Below are 19489 nucleotides of genomic sequence, written 5' to 3' on the forward strand. Positions count from 1 at the left end.
TCAATCAAATGGTTGATATAAATTAGGGACACCGTTCCTAGGTTAGGCAGGCCTTATCTGTTTGACTCGCCCTCTTCCATCTCTAAAGCTGACATTGGCTGGACCAGGGACAACTTTTTGCAGTGGAGGTCATATGACAGGAAAGCTATTGAGTAGGAAAAACCCATGGTTCATGGCTATGCACTGATCCAAACTGGTCTTGTCATTGAGCCCTATTTGCTCACCACTGTTAATGTTTAACAGAGATTTCTCCTCACTAGATTCAGGTTTGTCCAGTTCCACATGTTGTTATTCTTTCCCAAACGTGATGTCTGGTGTACAAAGTTAAGTGCAAACACAAGGAGATGATGGATGGAGCGCTGAAACTTTTCAGACACTCACCCCCAGTCACAGATCTGGGTTGAATCCATCATCGTTCTTTAGCTCACTTCGCCACCTCAGTTCTCCTTGTGTTTGCTTTGTACAAAGTTAAGTCCCTGTACTTCTGACAACTTTTCACCCAAGGTCCTATTGCACTTTGTTTTTGTTGTAGTTGTTTTTATGAGACCCCCAGAAGGATGTTTTTAATTTCATCACTGAAACTTTGCACTTTCTTCAAGTAAAGCCTGGCTTAATGTACCTACAGTCACTCCTGGACGCATATTCCACGTATGTTATAGCTTGCTTTCTTGCCTCATCTTTGAGGTTAAGAAAGTTGTTTGAATGTTTATGTTCCTATTGATATGAGCGGTGTATCGTCAAAGTACTTGGAATGCTTTTATTTTTTGTGTGAAATACTGAATGTATTTTTTTATATTTCTTTTACTTTTATGGTCTTATTTGGACCGAATAAAGTTACTTTTGACTGACTAGCAAGCAAGTTCTACCAGCAGGATTAACAAGACCAAGAATACAAGAAGCCTCAGAACTGTCCGTGCCGGAGCCCAGGATTGAGCCCAAAACTTTGGTATAATAATCTGAATGTCCAAGATTCGCTGCAGTGGATCCGGCAACAGAGTGACGGATAAAGGGGGGAGGCTGTGGCGGAACAGCCAAACAGCAACCCAAGCAGCTCGGAACAGCAGAAATAACGGGATGGTAGATATCCTAAAAATGCCAGAAGGTCGCTATACCATACCCGTAAAATAATGACAGGTAGAACCGTATGAGCCATATACCAGAGCAAAGAAAGAGAGAGGAAGAAGGACCACTCTCTGCTTAATGGCGCGCGATGAGGACACCGACCCAAGCTCGAAAAGAACCTGAAGAGATGCAACAAGAGCCTAACAGACAAGCCTATAGAAGGAAGGCTGAAGGAGCCGGTGCCAAAAGCCCAAGACAAGAGCTAGAACCTGAGCAATGCGTTGGGAATAGCCGACGGGAGAAGAAACACACCAAGTGCACACCCAATCCCAAAAAGGCGAAAATAGGGCAAATGCATCAATTTTAAACCCGCCGAAGCAGGTAGAAACATGCAGCAGGCAAACGGCCACAAAGACCTTAAAGTGGCTTACCCAAGAAGCATAAAAGTGCCCGATCGGACAGTATGAAGCCAAAGTGAGAAACAACCCACAATATAGACTTGCAGGCAGTAGTCAAGGACCATTGCCATCAGAAGAGCTGTCCCGCAGGCGTAGCTTTAACAATAGTAGGTGATAATTTGGAAAAAAGGCATATCCGAAGGAAGTGGCCAAAAACACCATGGTAACAAATCGTGGGAAGAGCCTCAGAATCCGAGACCAAACACTCCAGAAAAGAAACGTACAGTGTTGAACACCAAAAAGGGGGCATTTGTCAAATTGGGAAATCACCCCAGTAAGCGGAAGCAAGGAGGAACCCATGGGCAACTTCCAACAACTCAGAAAAGCTCCCCAACACATGGAGATACTGGTCCAGACCTTGCAGCCTCGAATAGAGGTGGCGACGTAGGAAGAGGAATACCAAGGCAACAGGCATGCATACATAAATGTATAAACCCAAAAATATGTAGAGAAGGAACACGCCAGGAGCATGAACATGTCCATATCGTTGAATACCTAGTGCAGTAAGGGCAGGTAGGAGCCGCTATTGAAGAGGAGATCAAGAAACTTCCCAAGGAGGTGTAACAGGCAACGGGCAGGATGACCATGGCGCAAGGAGATGGCACCAGGGAAAAACATAGAACACCGTATAACGGACCACCAAGCGACACATGGAGCCCACAGGATCTCCAAGCCCAGGTGAGATAAGCAGAGCTATATAATAGCATACAAGTACCCCACATGGAGTATGCACACCCCAAACAACGGGGAACAGCTCTTAGGGCAATAAAGGTAAGCCAAAAGTGCCAAGTAACGACCAAACCCATGAACATGAGTTCCGAGCCGTATGACATTACCGAGCTGAACCAACAGCTCAATACCACAGTCAGAGGACCAGACACACCAACCTGTGGAACACAGCCAGAGCAGGCCCACAGTCAGTTTAAAGCAAAACGCATCCAAGGGATACCAATAAAAGGGGTAATCACCCTTGACCACAGAAAAAGAAGACGTAAGGCTCACTGCGCATGTAAAACACAGAGCGCATCAAAAGGATGCAAAATGAAAAAGTACCACCATGGAAGACAGGCCTAAGAAAACCTAATTCGGAGGACGAAAACCCGCAAGGAGCCGTTGAACCGCCGATTTGGCATGAGCATCAAACAGTAAAACCCCATCAAAGGGTAAGTCAACCAGTCGCTCCCGGATATTTTCAGGGAAGAAGCTATCTCGCAACCAAGCTTGACGCCTTAAGGCAACAGGACCCGCCATAGCTCTGCCCAAAGAATCCGCAGTATCTAAGGTTGAGCGGATTGTGAATTCGGCAAGGTCGCGGCCATCCCGGAGGAGGGGAAGGAGATCAACGCGAGCACCCTCAGAGGAGTCCCACAGGGCAGAGGTAGACCGAGCCAAAACACACACTGTATTTAAGGACCGTAGGGCCGCACTTGTGGATGCAAAGATGTTCCTACCTCATGACTCAAGCCATCTGATCTCCCGAGAGGGAGGAAGTGTTAGTGTGGGCAGGGAAGGAAAGGCAGTCTGCAACACACACCCCTGCACATTAGCGTGCACAAAAAGACAAACAGGATCATGTGGAGCTGGTCGGTGGCAGTGCAAAACTGAACGAGCTACCGGTTCACCTGAAGCACGCCGAGCCCAGGTACCCAAAAGTGTATCATAAAGTGAAGCCTCAAAGGGTAGAAGCGGCTCCACATTCCCATACCCACTGTGAAGGACCTCGAGCAAGGAAACCAAAGACAAGGGGGCAGAAGGGGGTGCATGTTTAAAATGCGAGGGGCCAATGAGACTACTCTCAAAAAAGCTGCACTAGCCTCGGTAGCCCTCCACGGATGGGACAACAACTCATCATTGGGGGAGGGTTGTAAGCTGACCCTCCCAAGACACTGAGGGTGCGACCAATGCCCCACGGAAGGATGAATAATGAGGATCCTGATGGGGCTCCTGGGGAGGCGAAGAGCCTGCAGGATCTGGGAGCTCCTGAGGAGGCTCCACAAATTCCAAGGGGGGCACTGGCAACAATACCTCTGGCGACACCGGGCGTGAGGGCGGCGCCAAACTCTCTCCAGAGGCCTCCAGAACAGCCAAAGAAGCCATCCCTCCGGACTTGGTTGTCAAGGCAATAATGCCTGGCAAACGTGTGTAGCGAAGCCCACGTTGCCGCCTGACAGATGTCCTGCAAAGGGACACCCCGTCCCAAAGCAGTAGTAGCCGCCGTGGCCCGAGTAGAATGGGCGCGCAGCCCAACAGGAGGGTCCTTTTTTGCCAAGGAATAACAAATTTTGATGCACAAAACGACCCACCGAGAGATGGCCCGTTTGTGCACAGCTTTTCCCTTCTTAGCACCCACGTATCCAACGAAAAGTTGGTCGTCCACCCGGAACTGCTTTGTGCGGTCCAGATAAAAGGAGAGCGCACGTTTTGGGTCCAGACGGTGGAGCCTCTCTTCCTCTTTGGAAGGATGCGGAGGCGGAAAGAAGGTGGGCAAGGTGACAGACTGCCCAAGATGAAAGGGGGTCACCACTTTCGGAAGAAAGGAGGGACGAGGCCGAAGGACAACCTTGTCCGGATGAACAGAGAGAAAAGGAGGCTTTGATGATAAAACCTGGAGCTCACTCACCCGTCTAGCCGAGGAGATGGCTACCAGAAAAGCAGTCTTAAGCGTCAGCAGACGAAGAGGACAATTATGAAGAGGCTCAAAGGGAGCGCACATCAGAAATGTGAGAACAAGATTCAAGTCCCACTGAGGCATTACAAAAGGGACAGGAGGGAACGTGTGAGTAATGCGTGTAACTACAGGGGACTTTCAAAGAGAAGGCTGATCAGGAAGCCGCAAGAAGGCGGAGATGGCAGCAAGATAACCTTTCAGGGTGCCCAGGGCAGAGCCCTGCCGGGCCAAAGAAAGAAGAAAGAGGAGAACCTCAGAAAGAGGGGCGGAAAGGGGATCCACAGCCTTTGCTGTGCACCATGCCACAAATTTGTTCCACCGGCAGGCGTATACCGTCTTTGTGGAGGGACGCCTGGCTGCCAGAATGACATCACAGACTTCAGGAGGCAAGTCAAATGGCATCAACTGCCGCCGCTCAATCTCCACGCATGGAGGTGGAGGCTGGACAGGTTCGGGTGGAGGACCGTCCCCTGCTGCTGCGACAGAAGATCCTCCCGAAGGGGCAGACGTATCGGGGGATCGGTCAACATACTGAGTAGCTCGGGATACCAGTATCTTCGTGCCCAATCCGGAGCCACCAAGATGACTTGGGCCCGGTCGTGCCTGATCTTCTTCAGCACTCTGGGCAGAAGTGGTATAGGCGGAAAGGCGTACAACAGACCGCAACTCCACTTGTGACGAAAAGCGTCGCCGAGCGAGTGCCGCCTTGGAAATTCCAACGCGCAGAACTGCTGACATTGCGCGTTCTCTTCGGTGGCGAATAGATCTAACCAAGGCTCTCCCCACTGCTGAAAGAGACCATGCGCCACTTCGGAGTTCAGACGCCATTCGTGATCCATCATGCACCGGCGGCTGAGTTCGTCTGCTCTGGCGTTCAGAGAGCCCGCCAGATGTTGAACCACTAGGGTGACGCCCTGGTGTTCCAGCCACGTCCAGAGGCGCAGAGCCTCCTGACAAAGGGTCCACGACCCCACCCCGCCCTGTTTGTTGCAATACCACATGGCGGTGGTGTTGTCCGTGAACACCTGCACGACACTTCCCCTGACAGAGGGAAGGAAGGCTTTCAGTGCAAGCCGGATCGCTCTCAACTCCAACAGGTTGATGTGGAGACGAGACTCCGCCGGAGACCAGAGGCCTCTGATCTCCGCCTCTCCCATATGGCCACCCCATCCCAGGAGGGACGCATCCGTCACTACGACATGCTCCGGTTGGGGAAGGGAGAGGCTCTTGCCCTTGACCCACTCGCGGTCCGTGAGCCACCACTGCAACTGCTGTGCAGTGCCCTCCGAGATCAAGACATGGTCGGACAGGTTGCCGTGATGCTGGGCCCACTGAAACTTCAGGTCCCACTGCAGAGCCCGCATGCGCCGCCTGGCGTGATGCACTAGTAGGATGCAGGAGGCCATCAGCCCCAGAAGCCGCAACACTAGCCTGACCGAAACCCGGGATAGAGGCCGAAAGATGGGAATCAGAGCCTGTATATCCCGGACCCGCTGTTCCGGTGGATGGACCCGGAACTGCGCCGAATCGAGAACCGCTCCGATGAAGAGGAGCTTCTGAGAGGGACTCAGGTGTGACTTCGGCACGTTGATGGAAAACCCCAGCAAATGCAGGAGATCCGCCGTAGTCTGGAGGTGGGAGACGACTGCCTGGGGCGAGCCCGCCTTCAACAACCAGTCGTCGAGATAGGGGAAGACTGGAACCCCTGATCTGCGCAGATGAGCTGCGACCACCGCCATCACTTTCGTGAACACCCGAGGGGCACTGGTGAGGCCGAAGGGGAGCACGGTAAACTGAAAGTGCTCTTGGCCCACCGTGAACCGCAGGTAACGCCGGTGGGCCGGCAGGACGGGGATATGGAAATATGCGTCCTGCAAGTCCAACGCTACCATCCAGTCTCCAGGGTCTAGGGCAGCTAAAACCTGAGCCAACGTTAGCATCTTGAAACTTTCCTTTCGGAGGAAGGCATTGACGTTCCGGAGGTCCAAGATAGGGCGCAGGCCCCCCTTGCCCTTCTTGGGAACCAGAAAGTAGTGGGAATAACAACCACGACCTACTTCTGGACTCGGAACGCGCTCGACGGCCCCCTTGGCCAAGAGAGCCGAAACTTCCTCGCGGAGAAGATCCAAATGAGCCCCCGAGATACGGTGGTGCTGCGGTGGCATGGCTGGAGGGGTCGTCTCGAAGGGGAGGGAGTAGCCCCTTCGGACGATTTGCAGCACCCACCTGTCCGATGTTATGGACCGCCAGTGGAGCAGGTGATGGCGAACTCTGCCGCCCACTGGCGTGGTATGGGCCTGAAAGCTCGGACTAGGAAGGCTTTGAGGCGGATGCTGCCGGGGTGGATGTGGGCTGACCACGTCGGCCTCCATTTCCGCCACGGCGGAAGCCACGTCCGCGACCGCGCGCAGGTTGGGTCTGCGGCTGGTGGCTTTGCGGACGTGAGGAGGCGCCCCTTCCTTGGCCACGAAAGGGGCGAAAAGCGGAGGTGTGCGCCCGCGGAGCCGAGAGGCCCAAGGACTTGGCCGTAGCCCGGGAGTCCTTAAAGCGGTTCAGCGCACTGTCCGCCTTCTCACCAAACAGGCGAGTGCCATCAAAGGGCATGTCCATGAGGGTGTTCTGGACATCCCCGGAAAATGACGTGGACCGCATCCAGGCGTGGCGGCGGAGCGCCACCGTGGTGGAAATCGCCCGACCTAGCGAATCCGTGGTGTCAAGCCCACATCGTATGGCGTGCCGTGCTGCATCCCTCCCATCGGCCAAAGCCTGGGTAAGACGCGTCCGGACCTCCTCCGGACACAGGGGCAGCACGTCCTCCACCGTACCCCACAGGGAATGGGAATAACGGTCCAAGAGACAGGCGGTATTTAAGGACCGCAGGCCCAAACTAAGGGACGAGAACAGTTTCTTGCCAAACTGCTCGAGTCTCTTGGAATCCCGGTCCGGCGGAGCGGTCGGGAAGGAGGATTGGGAAGTAGAGGCCTGGATAACCAGACTCTCGGGGGTGGGGTGTTGGGACAGGAAACTGGGGTCGCCCGGAGCAGGGCGGTGGCGCCTGGCAACGTTCCTATCCACAGGAGGAACTGTGGAGGGCTTGGACCAGGTGCCCTGCAGAACGTCAGTGAGGGCCTCGTTGAACGGCAGCAGAGGCTCAGTGGAGCTTGCTGAGGTTTGAAGCACCTCAGTGAGGATGTTGGTCCTCACAGCCACGGCAGGCAACTCGAGCCCAAGGGCCTCAGCCACCTTGCGCAGCACCACAGAAAATGCTGCACCCTCCTCCGAAGCCACGGTCGGAGGAGAAGTGAATCCAGCGTCTGGCGAGGTGTCCAGCCCGCTGGCCTCCCCCAGTTCATCTGCCCAGTCCTGAGAAAGCTGTGACTGAACAGCCAGAGGGTCCTCGAACCCCTCCCAGTCGCCCCCTTCTTCCGATTCCTGATAAACAGGAGGAATGATCGGAACCGGACTGTAGAGATGGTAGGTCTCAAGCGGCGTCGGATGCGGCGTCGGCGGACGCCGTGTCGGCGTCGGGTCCGGATGAGGGCTAAACCGGGGCGTCGGCGGCGCCGGTGACGGCGTCGGTGGTTCAGGCGTCGGCGCCGGTGGAGGAGTGACAAGGTCAACCGGCGTCGACTGGGGCCCAGGCAAGGGCCCCGCGGGGACCTGCGGCGTCGAGACCGGAGTCGTCGACGGCGCCGGGGCCGGAGCCGCCGGCACGCGAGGTCGCCCAGTCGAGTCCGCGGGGCCCGAAGGCGCGCCAGCGGGCGTCGACGGCGGGGCCAGGCTCCTCATGGCCGAGAGGAAGGCACTGATCTCCGCCGGCGCCGCGTCAGCCCCAGGGACCGGAAGGTATGGGGGCGGACGCGGCGCCTGCGGCTCCGCCGGAGCCGCGGGGGTGGAACCACTTGGACCCTCGGCCGAGTCGCGCGACCGGCGAGGGGAGTCCGAAGAGCGATGTCGCCGCTTGGACTTCTTAGAGTGTTTGGACTTACCCGACGACTTGGAGCCCGACGAGCGATGGTGGCGTCGGCTAGGGCTCCGCGAGCGATCCTTGGACCTCCTCCTGGACCGGGATCGCGCACGACGCGGAGCCGAGTGGCGAAGCTCGAGAAGCTTGCTGGACCGCTCCCGCCTAGCCTTCGAAGTCAGGGCCTGACAGTCGTTGCACGACTCCGCGTCGTGGTCGAGGCCTAAGCAGTAGAGGCACCGGCGGTGGTGATCGGTCACCGACATCAGTCGATGACAATCTTCGCAAGCCTTGAACCCAGGCATCCTACCGGCACCAGATGTCGACAGACAAGGATCAAAAATGATCAAAAAAATTTAGTCAAAAAAGACTAAAAGGGGTAGCTCTCCCGGATCTGCGCTTACTGGCGCGGAAAAAAGAAGAACTGACGTCAGCGCGCGAGGGCGGCGTCTAAGTACTCCGACGACGTCATCCCGGCGCACGACGCCGACGACGGACGCGGAGCCGCAGACGACGCCTAGCGACGCGCAAGGGGTATTGCTGACGAAAAATCTTCCGGATCCAGTCTGACGCCTGGGGATATTCTAAGGTGAGGAATCTAACTAACGTGTTTCTTTCAGATTGGATTGTTCAGAAGGATTTTCCAGAGCAATGTTTTCCTGACTGCTGGCTACGTATTCTCAAAAGAGAGCTTTTCTGTATCACTATCTGAGGCTTTCAAAATGAAATTTCTGAGAAAACTAGACATGCTCCTAGTGCATGAAACCAGTAGCCCGAAGGCCTGGGAAATTAACCCAGGAACCTTTCAGCATATTAAAAAACTTACATTTGTGAAAGGATTGCCTTACTTTGTAATGAGGAATATGCTACTTACCAGTATGCATCTGTTCTTGGCATGTAGAGCTGCAGATCTACACACTTTTGCATAGATCGCCATCTGGTGTTGGGCCCGGATGTTTGCAGTTTGTTTTTCCTCTTGGAAAGTCTTTGGAAGTCACGAGGTCGGTGACTCCTCCCTTGGTTCGTATTGCGCATGGGCTTCGGCTCCATCCTCAGATTGTTTTTCGCCAACAGGGAAAGATGGAGCGTAGTAATAACAGTGAAGAAACCCATGTGTGTTGTATCTAAATAAGATAGACTGGAACAGATACAGGTAGCCGGGGAGGCGGGTGGGCGTGTGTAGATCTGCAGCTCTACATGCCAAGAACAGATGCATACTGGTAAGTAGCATATTCCGTTCGAGGCATATGAGCTGCAGATTACACACTTTTGCATAGACTATATAGCAGTTCCCAACCTTAGCGGCGACCACCGGTATCTGTTGCAGTGGTTTGAAATAGTGTTTTTGTACAGCCTGGCCCACACTAGCTTGTTGCTTGGTTTGCACATCTACACAGTAATGTTTAGTGAAAGTGTGCGTTGTTGACCATGTAGCTGCCTTTCAGATATCATCTAATGGAATGTTCCCTAGAAAAGCCATAGAAGCCCCTATCTTTCTTGTAGAGTGGGCTTTAGGGGGAACAGATAGCGTGCGTTTTGCTTTGTGGTAGCAAATCTGTATGCATTTTACAATCCACCTAGCTATCCCTGATTTAGAGATGGGGTTGCCTTTATGAGGTGGAGAGAAAGAGACAAACAGTTGCTTTGTCTTTCTGAAAGTTTGTGTTCTCTGGATGTAGTAAAGTAAGGCCCTTTTAACATCCAGTGTGTGTAGAGCCCTTTCTGCAACAGTTTGAGGTTGCGAGAAAAAAACCGGTAATCCTACCGATTGGTTTAGATGAAAGGGTGAGATGACTTTGGGTAGGAATTTTGGGTTGGTACGGAGAACAACCTTGTTCGGGTACATTTGGAGAAAAGGTTCTTGTATAGTAAGTGCTTGTATTTCACTGACCCTTCTAAGGGAGGTGATGGCTACAAGGAAAGCTGTTTTCCATGTGAGGAATTGCAGCTCGCATTTATGCAAGGGTTCAAAAGGTGGTCCCATTAGCCTTGTGAGCACTATATTTAAGTTCCACACAGGTGAGGGTGGCACCCTGGGGGGAATTATTCGTTTTAGGGCTTCCATGAAGGCTTTAATGGCAGGCACTCTGAAAAGTGATAGGTGCTGTCTGTTTTGTAAGTAAGCGGCAATTGCTGCGAGGTGTAGCCGAATGGATGTATATGCTAGGTTACATCTTTGTAGGTGTAGTAAGTAGCATATGATGTGCTGTATAGATGCGTCTAGAGGGTTGATTGCGTTGTTATGGCAATAAACAACAAATCTTTTCCACTTGGCAGCGTAGCAGGCTCTAGTGGTAGGGCGTCTAGCTTCTCTGATGACGTTCATACAGTCGGGGGGAAGGTTAAGGTATCCGAATTCTAGGATTTCAGGAGCCAGATTGCAAGGTTGAGCTGAGCTGGGTCCGGGTGTCTGATCTCTCCATGGTTCTGGGTTAGGAGGCATGGTGAGAGGTGTTATTTTTGGTGTGGCACTACTGAGAGTTCCAGCACCATGGTTGTCTGGCCCATGTTGGAGCTACTAGAATGAGTGTGAGGGAGTGCTGTTGTAGCTTTCGCACCACTAATGGAATTAGTGGGAGAGGTGGAAAAGCGTATGCAAATTTGCCTGACCAGTTCATCCATATCGCATTGCCTTTGGACAATGGGTGTGGGTATCTGGCGGCGAAGTTTGGGCATTTTTTGTTTTCGTGGGTGGCGAATAGATCTATTTGTGGATGCCCCCACATCTGAAAGAACGGGTGAAGAACCTGCGGGTGAAGTTCCCACTCGTGGATCTGCTGAGTCTGTCTGCTGAGCAGATCTGCCATGGTGTTCTGGACTCCTGGGACATGCTGGGCTAGGAGAAAGATTTTGTGTGGAATTGCCCATCTCCATATGCTCTGTGCTAGTTGAGAGAGTTGCGGAGAGTGTGTGCCGCCTTGTTTTTGGATGTAGTACATGGCGGTCATGTTGTCTGTGCGGATAAGGACTGCCTTGCCTAAAATCTGTGTGTGAAAGGATTTTAGGGCTAGAAAGATTGCCAGTAGCTCCAGATGATTGATGTGGAGTAACTTTTGTTGTGGTGTCCATGTGCCCTGCACTGTGAGGTGTAGTAGATGAGCTCCCCAGCCGGAGAGCGATGCATCTGTTGTCAGGGTTATTTGTTGAACCGGGTCCAGGAACGGTCGACCTCTGGAAAGATTTGTGGTGTTCCACCACTGCAGAGAGCGATGGGTGCGACCGTCTACCAACACCAGATCTTTCAGTTGCCCCTGGGCCTGGTTCCATTGGCGCGCTAAGCACTCCTGGAGTGGACGCATCTGGAGTCTTGCATGAGGTACTATAAAAATGCAAGAGGCCATCATCCCTATCAGTTGCATAAACACCCTTGCTGGGAGGGAGTGTTGAAGTATGAATTTTTGACGCAAAGCTTGAATGCTTGCGATCCTTGCTGGATTGGGGTAGGCAATAGCTTTTGAGGTGTCTATGGTGGCACCGAAGTATTGTTTTATGTGGGATGGTGTTAACTGGGACTTTTGGTGGTTCACCGTGAAGCCTAGTTGGTGCAGTAGCTGGATTGTATTGGCGGTGTGGTGTACGCATTGGTTGTAGGACGCGGTTTTTATGAGCCAGTCGTCCAGATACGGGAAGACATGAATGTGCTGTCTTCTGAGGTGTGCCGCCACTACCGCTAGGCACTTGGTAAATACCCATGGTGCTGTTGTGACCCCGAATGGGAGCACCTTGAACTGGTAGTGTTGCCCGTCCACTACGAATCTGAGGTACTTTCTGTGGGCATGATGTACCGGAATGTGAAAGTACGCGTCTTTTAAGTCCAGTGTGGTGAGAAAGTCGTTCTGGGAGAGGAGCGGAAGTACCTGCTGAAGTGTTACCATGTGAAAATGGTTTGAATGTATGTATGTGTTTAGAGGCCGGAGATCTAGGATAGGTCGTAGAGTCTCGTCTCTTTTTGGTATCAGAAAATATAGGGAGTAGACTCCTACATTTTGCTGATCGTGGGGAACCTGTTCTATTGCGTGTTTTTGTAGGAGGGAGATCACCTCCTGCTTTAGTAACGTGGAATGTTCTTGTGACATTGGGCGTCGCCAAGGTGGAATGTTGGGGGGGGGGGGGCTAGATGTGAGTTCCAGGCAGTACCCTGAACGAATAATTTGGGTCACCCACTTGTCTGATGTGATAGACTCCCAGACGTGAAGGAAATTTTGTAGTCTGCCCCCGACCGGAGTGGGATGGTCTGGGGGGAGCAGGGGAAAGTCATTGGGTAGTCAGTGTGGCATAGCGGGCAGTACTTGTTTTGCCTCTGCCTTTATTGTTATTTCCTCTATATCCGCCCCTTTGATAACCTTTTGTGAAGGTGGACTGAGGAGGGGATTTGTAAGACGTGGACGCGGTATCTGAGGAATAGCCTCTACCCGTGCCACGAAAGGAAGAGCGGCGAAAGGAGCGTCTAGGAGGGTGTGATTGTAGGGCTCCCATGGAGTTCGCCGTATCTGTATCTTTTTTCATCTTCTCGAGGGCCTCATCTATCTTTGGGCCGAATAAATGTTCCTGATCGAACGGGTGATTTAATATAGAGGCTTGTACCTCGGGTTTAAAGCCGGACATTCTCAGCCAAGCGTGCCGACGGAGTAGGAAACTGGTTTTAATGGCCCTGGAAGCTGTGTCAGAAGCATGTAAGGCACAGCGTATAGAGGTATTGGTTATGGTCTTACCCTCTTGGATTAGTTCATTGGCCCTGTTTTTATATTTTTCTGGGAGATGGTGCATGATGGTTTCTAGCTCATCATAATGCGCCCTGTCGTATCTGGCCAATAGCGCTTGAGTGTTGGCGATACGCCATATGTTAGCTGCCTGTGACGCAGTGCGTTATCCTGATGCGTCCAGGAGCTTTGATTCCTTGTCGGGTGGTGGTGCTTCGCCTGACGCCTGGAAATTTGATCTCTTTCTTGCAGTGGATACCACTAGGGAATCCAGTGGCACTGGCCCTTTGATGTAGGCAGGGTCTGTAGGGGCAGCTTTGTACTTTTTTTCTATACGTGGGTTTAGGACCCTAGCCCTGACTGGATCTTTAAAAACCTCTGGCGCATGTTTTATTACCCCTTTGAGCATAGGTAGTATAGCAGTAGACCTATGCGCTGTATCAAAGGTATCTAGGAGGAAATCTTCCTCTACTGGGTCAGTGTGTAGCTCTACCCCGTGATAATGTGCCGCCCTCTGAAGTAGGAGGTGAAAACCTAGTGAGTCTTCTGGTGGTGATGGCCTGGATGGATATAGGTCATCTTGTGGGACATCTGGGATGTCTGGATTATTATAATCATCCCAGGGGTCTGGGGATCTCGTAGGGGTGGGGTCCTGTGGCACATCTGCTGGGTCATAGTATGGGTCCCCCTGATCATCATGGTCTGGAGACGGGGTCAGAGAGCGATGAGGCAGGGTTGGAGAAGGTGGAGGGGGCAGAGGTGGAGAGGGTGGAGGAGGCGGGGAAGGCACTCTGAAAGGGGAGGTAGCACAGTCTTTCCTCTTTGGAGGTGGAGGTGGAGCTGGTCTGTCCAAAAATCTCTTTTTAGAAGAAAGTGCCAAATGTCCAGTTTTTGGATCCTTGGTAAGTGTCTTTTGTAAAGGGTCTGGTGTAAAAAATTCTTGCAACACTGGTTGTTCGGTCGGCGCCGACGTTTTCGGGGCCGACGGCTTCTTTGGCTTGTCTGTGCCATGCTTTTTAGGAACCTCCGATTTTTTGTTCGGTGCTGATACAGGCCTCGGCGCGGGAGTGTCGGTGCCGAGGGTCTTATGATGTTTGGTCGGCACCGAGAGGCTAGGTTTCGACACCGAGGGCTTTGGTGTGGAGCTCAGTGTCGAGGTAGAGGCCGATCTTTTCTTCGGTGCCGAAGGGTGTTTTTCGGCACCGCTGGCAGGCTGGCTCGAGCCCGAGCCGCCGGAAGGCTTACTTGGCTTTGTCACCGGGCCCGAAGGTGGGGTGTTCGAAGCAGTGTCTTTGGTCTTGCCTAGGCCCGAAGGTGAAGGCGTGACCGAAGCCTTTTCGGGTGTCGGCGCGGGTGTGGGAGGGGGAATTTTACTCACGACCCTCTGCGCCGGGGTGATGTCCTCGACATCCGAGTCGTCGGCTTCGGAAGCACTGACGAGGTCCTCTTCGGCATGCTGGTGTCCCGGAGCTCCGACGTCGTCCCCGAAGATGTCGACTGGAACGGAGGTCGAGGAGTGCGCCATTTTCCATCTGGCCCTTCGATCTCGAATAGTCTTTTTCGATCTAAAAGACTTGCAGGCGGGACAGTCTCGAGCCTCGTGTTCAGGGGAGAGGCAGAGGTTGCATATCTCATGAAGATCGGTGTGGGGGAATTTGGACCCACATCGAGGGCACTTCTTGAATGGAGTTCTTTCTCTCAGCCGGGACAGGAGCCTGGAGAGGCCCGAAGGCCGCCGTCGATGACTGGAATCGAAAGTACGTCGAAGAAGAAGGTGACTGAGGAGATTAGTATTTAAACAATACCACGGAGAGCGAGGATTTGCTTTGATCGTCGAACTGGAATGTTCGGAGCCGGAGCGCGAAGTATTACATCCGAGCCCGATGGCGGAAAAAAACAATGTGAGGATGGAGCCGAAGCCCATGCGCAATACGAACCAAGGGAGGAGTCACCGACCTCGTGACTGCCAAAGACTTTCCAAGAGGAAAAACAAACTGCAAACATCCGGGCCCAACACCAGATGGCGATCTATGCAAAAGTGTGTAATCTGCAGCTCATATGCCTCGAACCCCAATTTATCCTCAAATGAGCATGAGTTGACACTAGTAACCTCCTTTGAGAACGAGACTGAAATAAAATGCACGCTAACTTCTGGAGTACAACAGGAGCAGCCTTAACATACAGTGCAAATTAAAAAAGCTAGCAAATCTAGCCAATGCTGGAGAGTTTTTATTTTTCCAGGGTTGGGTCTATGATTTTCCTTCCTCACCTTGATGGTAATGATGGGTTTTCCCTGGAGGAACCGGCTGGTAACTTGACGCTGAATTTTCTCCAAGTCAAACTCCTGCAGCATCTGCCCTCCGCTCTCAATGCTGTACTGGCAGTTAGACAGGATAATCGGGATGAGGTCCTTCTCCACCTCATAACTGATGACGTGTAGGTCAGACACCTCTGAGGGACTGACAGAGTATCTGAGGAGGAAAGAAATGTTAAGGTTAGGACGTACCTTTGACTAATCTGACAGCAGACGGGGCTTAATAGCCACTCTTCATTGATAAAAAATCATGTACCTCCCTCTCGAAATGTATGTTTTAATGCCCTGGCCTACAGCAAAGACCAATCAACCGGGAAATGTTGAAAGGTGATAACTGATTCAATAAAGAAATAATGACATTCTAGGCCATGATTACGAATTGCACGGTACTGGTAGCTGTGTTCATTAATGATGTGTCATTAATTAATTCATATGTTGTCGGATCCCCTATAATAAAATTAAATCTATTAAATCGGGACACATTGTCTATGAGGCCGCTAGGTCGTAAGGTTTAAAGCCAACACTTAAAACTGTAATTGAGTAAAAACACAATCCTCTGATAGGAGTTATTTATTACAATTACACACACTTAGGATACACAGAATACATGTTTTAACACATTATTGCTTTAAAAAGAAAGCAATGGTAGAGAATACACATACTTTCTGCTTTCATTGGTATATTTCTCCACTGTGTACACAAAGTCATTGTGGATGCTGATTAGGTAGCTGACTAGGGCAGTAGCACAGAGGCCGCGTCCCTGCCGGCGAGGAAGCAGGATGTCAAAGTCACTTTCCATAGTCAGAGTAGTATCACAGACACCTTTTGGAAGTTTAATTTCACCTGCAAAAGACCAAATGTATTTCAGGATAGGAAACAAACATGCTTTAGGCTCATCCCCACCTTTATTTCGATTAACTTTGGTTCCTGTAAAGGCAACTAGGCTACCCGATTCTTATCATAATTAACTTAATTGTTACAATAGACAATAACACAAGAAAGCCATAAATAACCAGTAGAAGAACACACATCAACTGCCTTTCGCTCAGATCACGTTACTTATGAAGTATCTATTCCATAAACTGAGGGTGCACAGAGAACAAGTGCTTGGCAAATGGCATCTTAGCAATGATTTGACCAGCACGTGTGCAAGGGTTGCTCAACAACAGTAAGACACAAAAGCTGGTGACAGAGCTGATCTCTTGACCCACCCATCATAGTTCGGAATATTACCTTTATTTAGATAATTGCCCACTTAGAACATCCACTGAGCTTCCACGAAAATTCATACGTTTTAAACAATACACATTATACTTTGTTATAGTAAACGCCTAAGACCACTGCAAGGATTGGAAATTGTTCCCAACCTTTTCCTGAAGCCAAGATGAGAACATATTAAGGTGTTTGGGATCAGTTCCTGTGCAATAGTATTTTCAAAAATTGTTAGGAAGTAAAAATCATGCCTCTTACCCAAAGACTGTCTCAGCCTCATATTCAATTGTCTGAAACTGAATTATAAAGTGCACTATTACTCAATCACTGCCATGACACTGAAGTGGCTGAAGATGACATTCATAAAACACCTAACAAGTGGTTGAGAAGTACCAAGCCTTCAAAGCTTGAAAAATTGTAAATCACTAACCTGAAGGCACAACAGCTGCACACTTTTTCAATGTTTGGCGCCAAGAATGAAACCGACCAGTCACCAAACCTGGTTCTGCAGATTTGAAAACTACCACCAGATGACAAGTGAAAGATCAAAGAATTCTAGATGAACTATACAGATGGAATGTAGACTGCAGATAAAGTGGACATAAGTAGGCCTGAGCCCGATGAACAAAACATAGACATTAAAAAGTCATCTTCCACACAGAAAGCCAGGAGTCAATGCTTGGAGGAGATGCGTGAGATGCTGCTGCACAGAATCAGGCATGCAGCAGCATTCTGCACTACCTGCAACCTCGCTAACAAATAGCTTCATGATAAATTGAAATGTTATGCGACAAAGTATTAGCAGGGTTTACACTGTTGGCACCCGAATGGGTGAGCTCCACTCTCCCTAGGCCGAATATGTGATGTTTTTTCGCAAGCGATTACAACGCATGCCATAAGAATGCGGTTGTTACAACGACCGTGTTGTTATTTCGCATACCGTTACAACGCAAGTCAGAACAACGACTTGCTTTTAGGGGTCGCTGGATATTGGAATAGTATAATTTACTATTCCAACTCCAGTCTTTGCGGAAACTAGGGAAGGTGTTGGATTTTAAATCCAACACCTTCTGCCCAAAAACGCAAGTCGTTGATCCGACTTGCGTTGTAACGGTATGCGAAATAATGCGGTCATAGTAACGACCACGTTGTTATGGCATGCGTTTTCCCCCTAGGCCACCTATCCATGGCCCAGCTAACAAATGTCTGAAGGCACTTTTCAAAGTACTCTGGTGTATGCCCAGACGTGTCATATAAATTTTACAACAAATTGTGTATTATCAGGGTTAAGAAAACTGAGGAAATCAGTTGGGTCACTAGGGTTAAATGCTAAAAGAAAAGTGTGGGCCATTAAGAAATCCATAGGTACTTCATGGCTAGGAGTGGGAGAACTTGTGGAGTTTCACTCTGCAGAGCTCCATGGAGTTACTGAAAAAATGCAAGAGAGTCCATGGAGTTCTGCCAGCGGGTGGAAAGTATGCATGTAGCACTGCTCATATTGCAATATAGTTTGATACTGCTGAAAAATTAGTGCGAATTGCACCATGCTGTGTGCAACAGTTTGCACCCAATTCCACTCGAGAAGCAGCCCTATGACTGCAACCACTCGCATTAGAAAATCGTGCTTGGGGTTACCAAATCTCACTCGCATTTCTGGAGCCTTGTAGGAAAATATTCCGCAGGCGGAAGGAAACATTCTGCCCACTCCTGCTAGAGACCCCTTTCTAGTAGTCGAAAAAAGAGCACTATGAGATATCATTCTGAAAGTGACAGACTGAGTAAAAGAGAACTCCTCTGTCTGCCTCCTCAGCTGTTCAAGTATAGAAAAGAAAGCTGACTCAGTAGTGTGGAGTGGCTTAAGGGCAGGACTGCACTGAATTAAAGATGCTGTCCATTAAAGAAGACAATTGGAAACTGATGTCTTTCTCCAAGTGCTGGTATAACACCTCCCCCTCATCCGCATAGCATCCTGCCATTAAACTAAATATTTTATGGCTCAGTTCCTTGTCCAACAACATGCATCTTAGCCTTTCAGTCCAAACCCTGCCCGAGACTTTCTTTGCTCCTTTTGTTTGTCACATCTGAGAAATTATTTGACACAACCAGCACTCTTCCTGGGGATTTAGAAAATCTGCAGAGACTGTCTTCCTGTGTGCTGTAAATACGAGGTCTCCAACCTTTTCTGTAATAAGAGCTACTTATGTTCATTTAAAATCATCTCGAGCTACTAATATTAGTGTCATAATATTTACCACAGAATCCCTCTGTCGACAGTGGGTTGCCATTTCAACGCTACAAGATTTTCGTGTTGCGTCCTTAACTTTAATTATTATTGTCATCAAGATGGTGCAGGTTTGGTGCCTGTCCTTTAAATTGGCGATTGTTGACGGTTTTACTTGCACACGATCTGCAGCCCCACCAAATCACTGTTCGCTCACTGTTCATTTTAAACCTGCCTGGATACTCACTTTATCATCAGATTATATGGTACCCTGCCGACAGAGACTGGACTCCTGCCCTTCTAGGAACTATATTCAAAATCACAAGAGCAACCCTTATGTCCCTGCGAACCGGGTAAGTACAACGTACTACAAAACAATGTTCACAAGGAACTCATTTGGAATTAATTTTCTATCACAAACAACATCAATAGTTGTCTTTGAGTTAATCTTTCACCAAGTTAACATAAAGTTAACAATTCACACAGTAAGCCTACACACAGCAATTATTTTACAAGGCCTCAGCCGAGGTCTTTTATTGAACTAGCAAAATGTCAAAACACATATAAAAACATATCATATGTACAATACTCCTCTCTTTTTCTTACATTTACAGTGCAAAGTGACCCCAGTGAAACCATAACCATACAAACACCAATAAACAAAAAACACTTAGTAAAGGTACAAAACAGGTTATTGGAGAAAATTAAACAAGGACAGTTTTGTAAATGATATAGTAATTCAGTCAGAGCTGTCTCTTATTTTGTTTGTCGACGGCGTTTCGACCCACTTCTAGATACCGGGTCTCATCAGGACTGTAAATTTGGGGACTAGTTTAAGGCATACACATGTCCATGTTGGATCCGGTATGCAATTTAAATAATAGTATCCG

At 50.1% G+C, this 19489-nt stretch overlaps 1 protein-coding gene across 2 annotated transcripts in view; it reads right to left on the reverse strand.

The window, feature by feature from the left end:
- Positions 1-19489, reverse strand: part of RNF213 (ring finger protein 213) — a 2329248-nt gene that overhangs the window by 127723 nt on the left and 2182036 nt on the right. For both annotated transcript variants that reach the window (XM_085617427.1, XM_085617426.1), the window contains exons 60-61: positions 15829-16009; positions 15122-15323 (exon numbers count right to left, since the gene is read on the reverse strand). In XM_085617427.1, coding sequence (XP_085473553.1) covers positions 15122-15323; positions 15829-16009 — 383 coding nt within the window. The remainder of the gene's footprint in view (positions 1-15121; positions 15324-15828; positions 16010-19489) is intronic.

This window comes from Triturus cristatus, chromosome 7, assembly GCF_964204655.1.
Source record: "Triturus cristatus chromosome 7, aTriCri1.1, whole genome shotgun sequence".
NCBI classification, from domain to species: domain Eukaryota; kingdom Metazoa; phylum Chordata; class Amphibia; order Caudata; family Salamandridae; genus Triturus; species Triturus cristatus.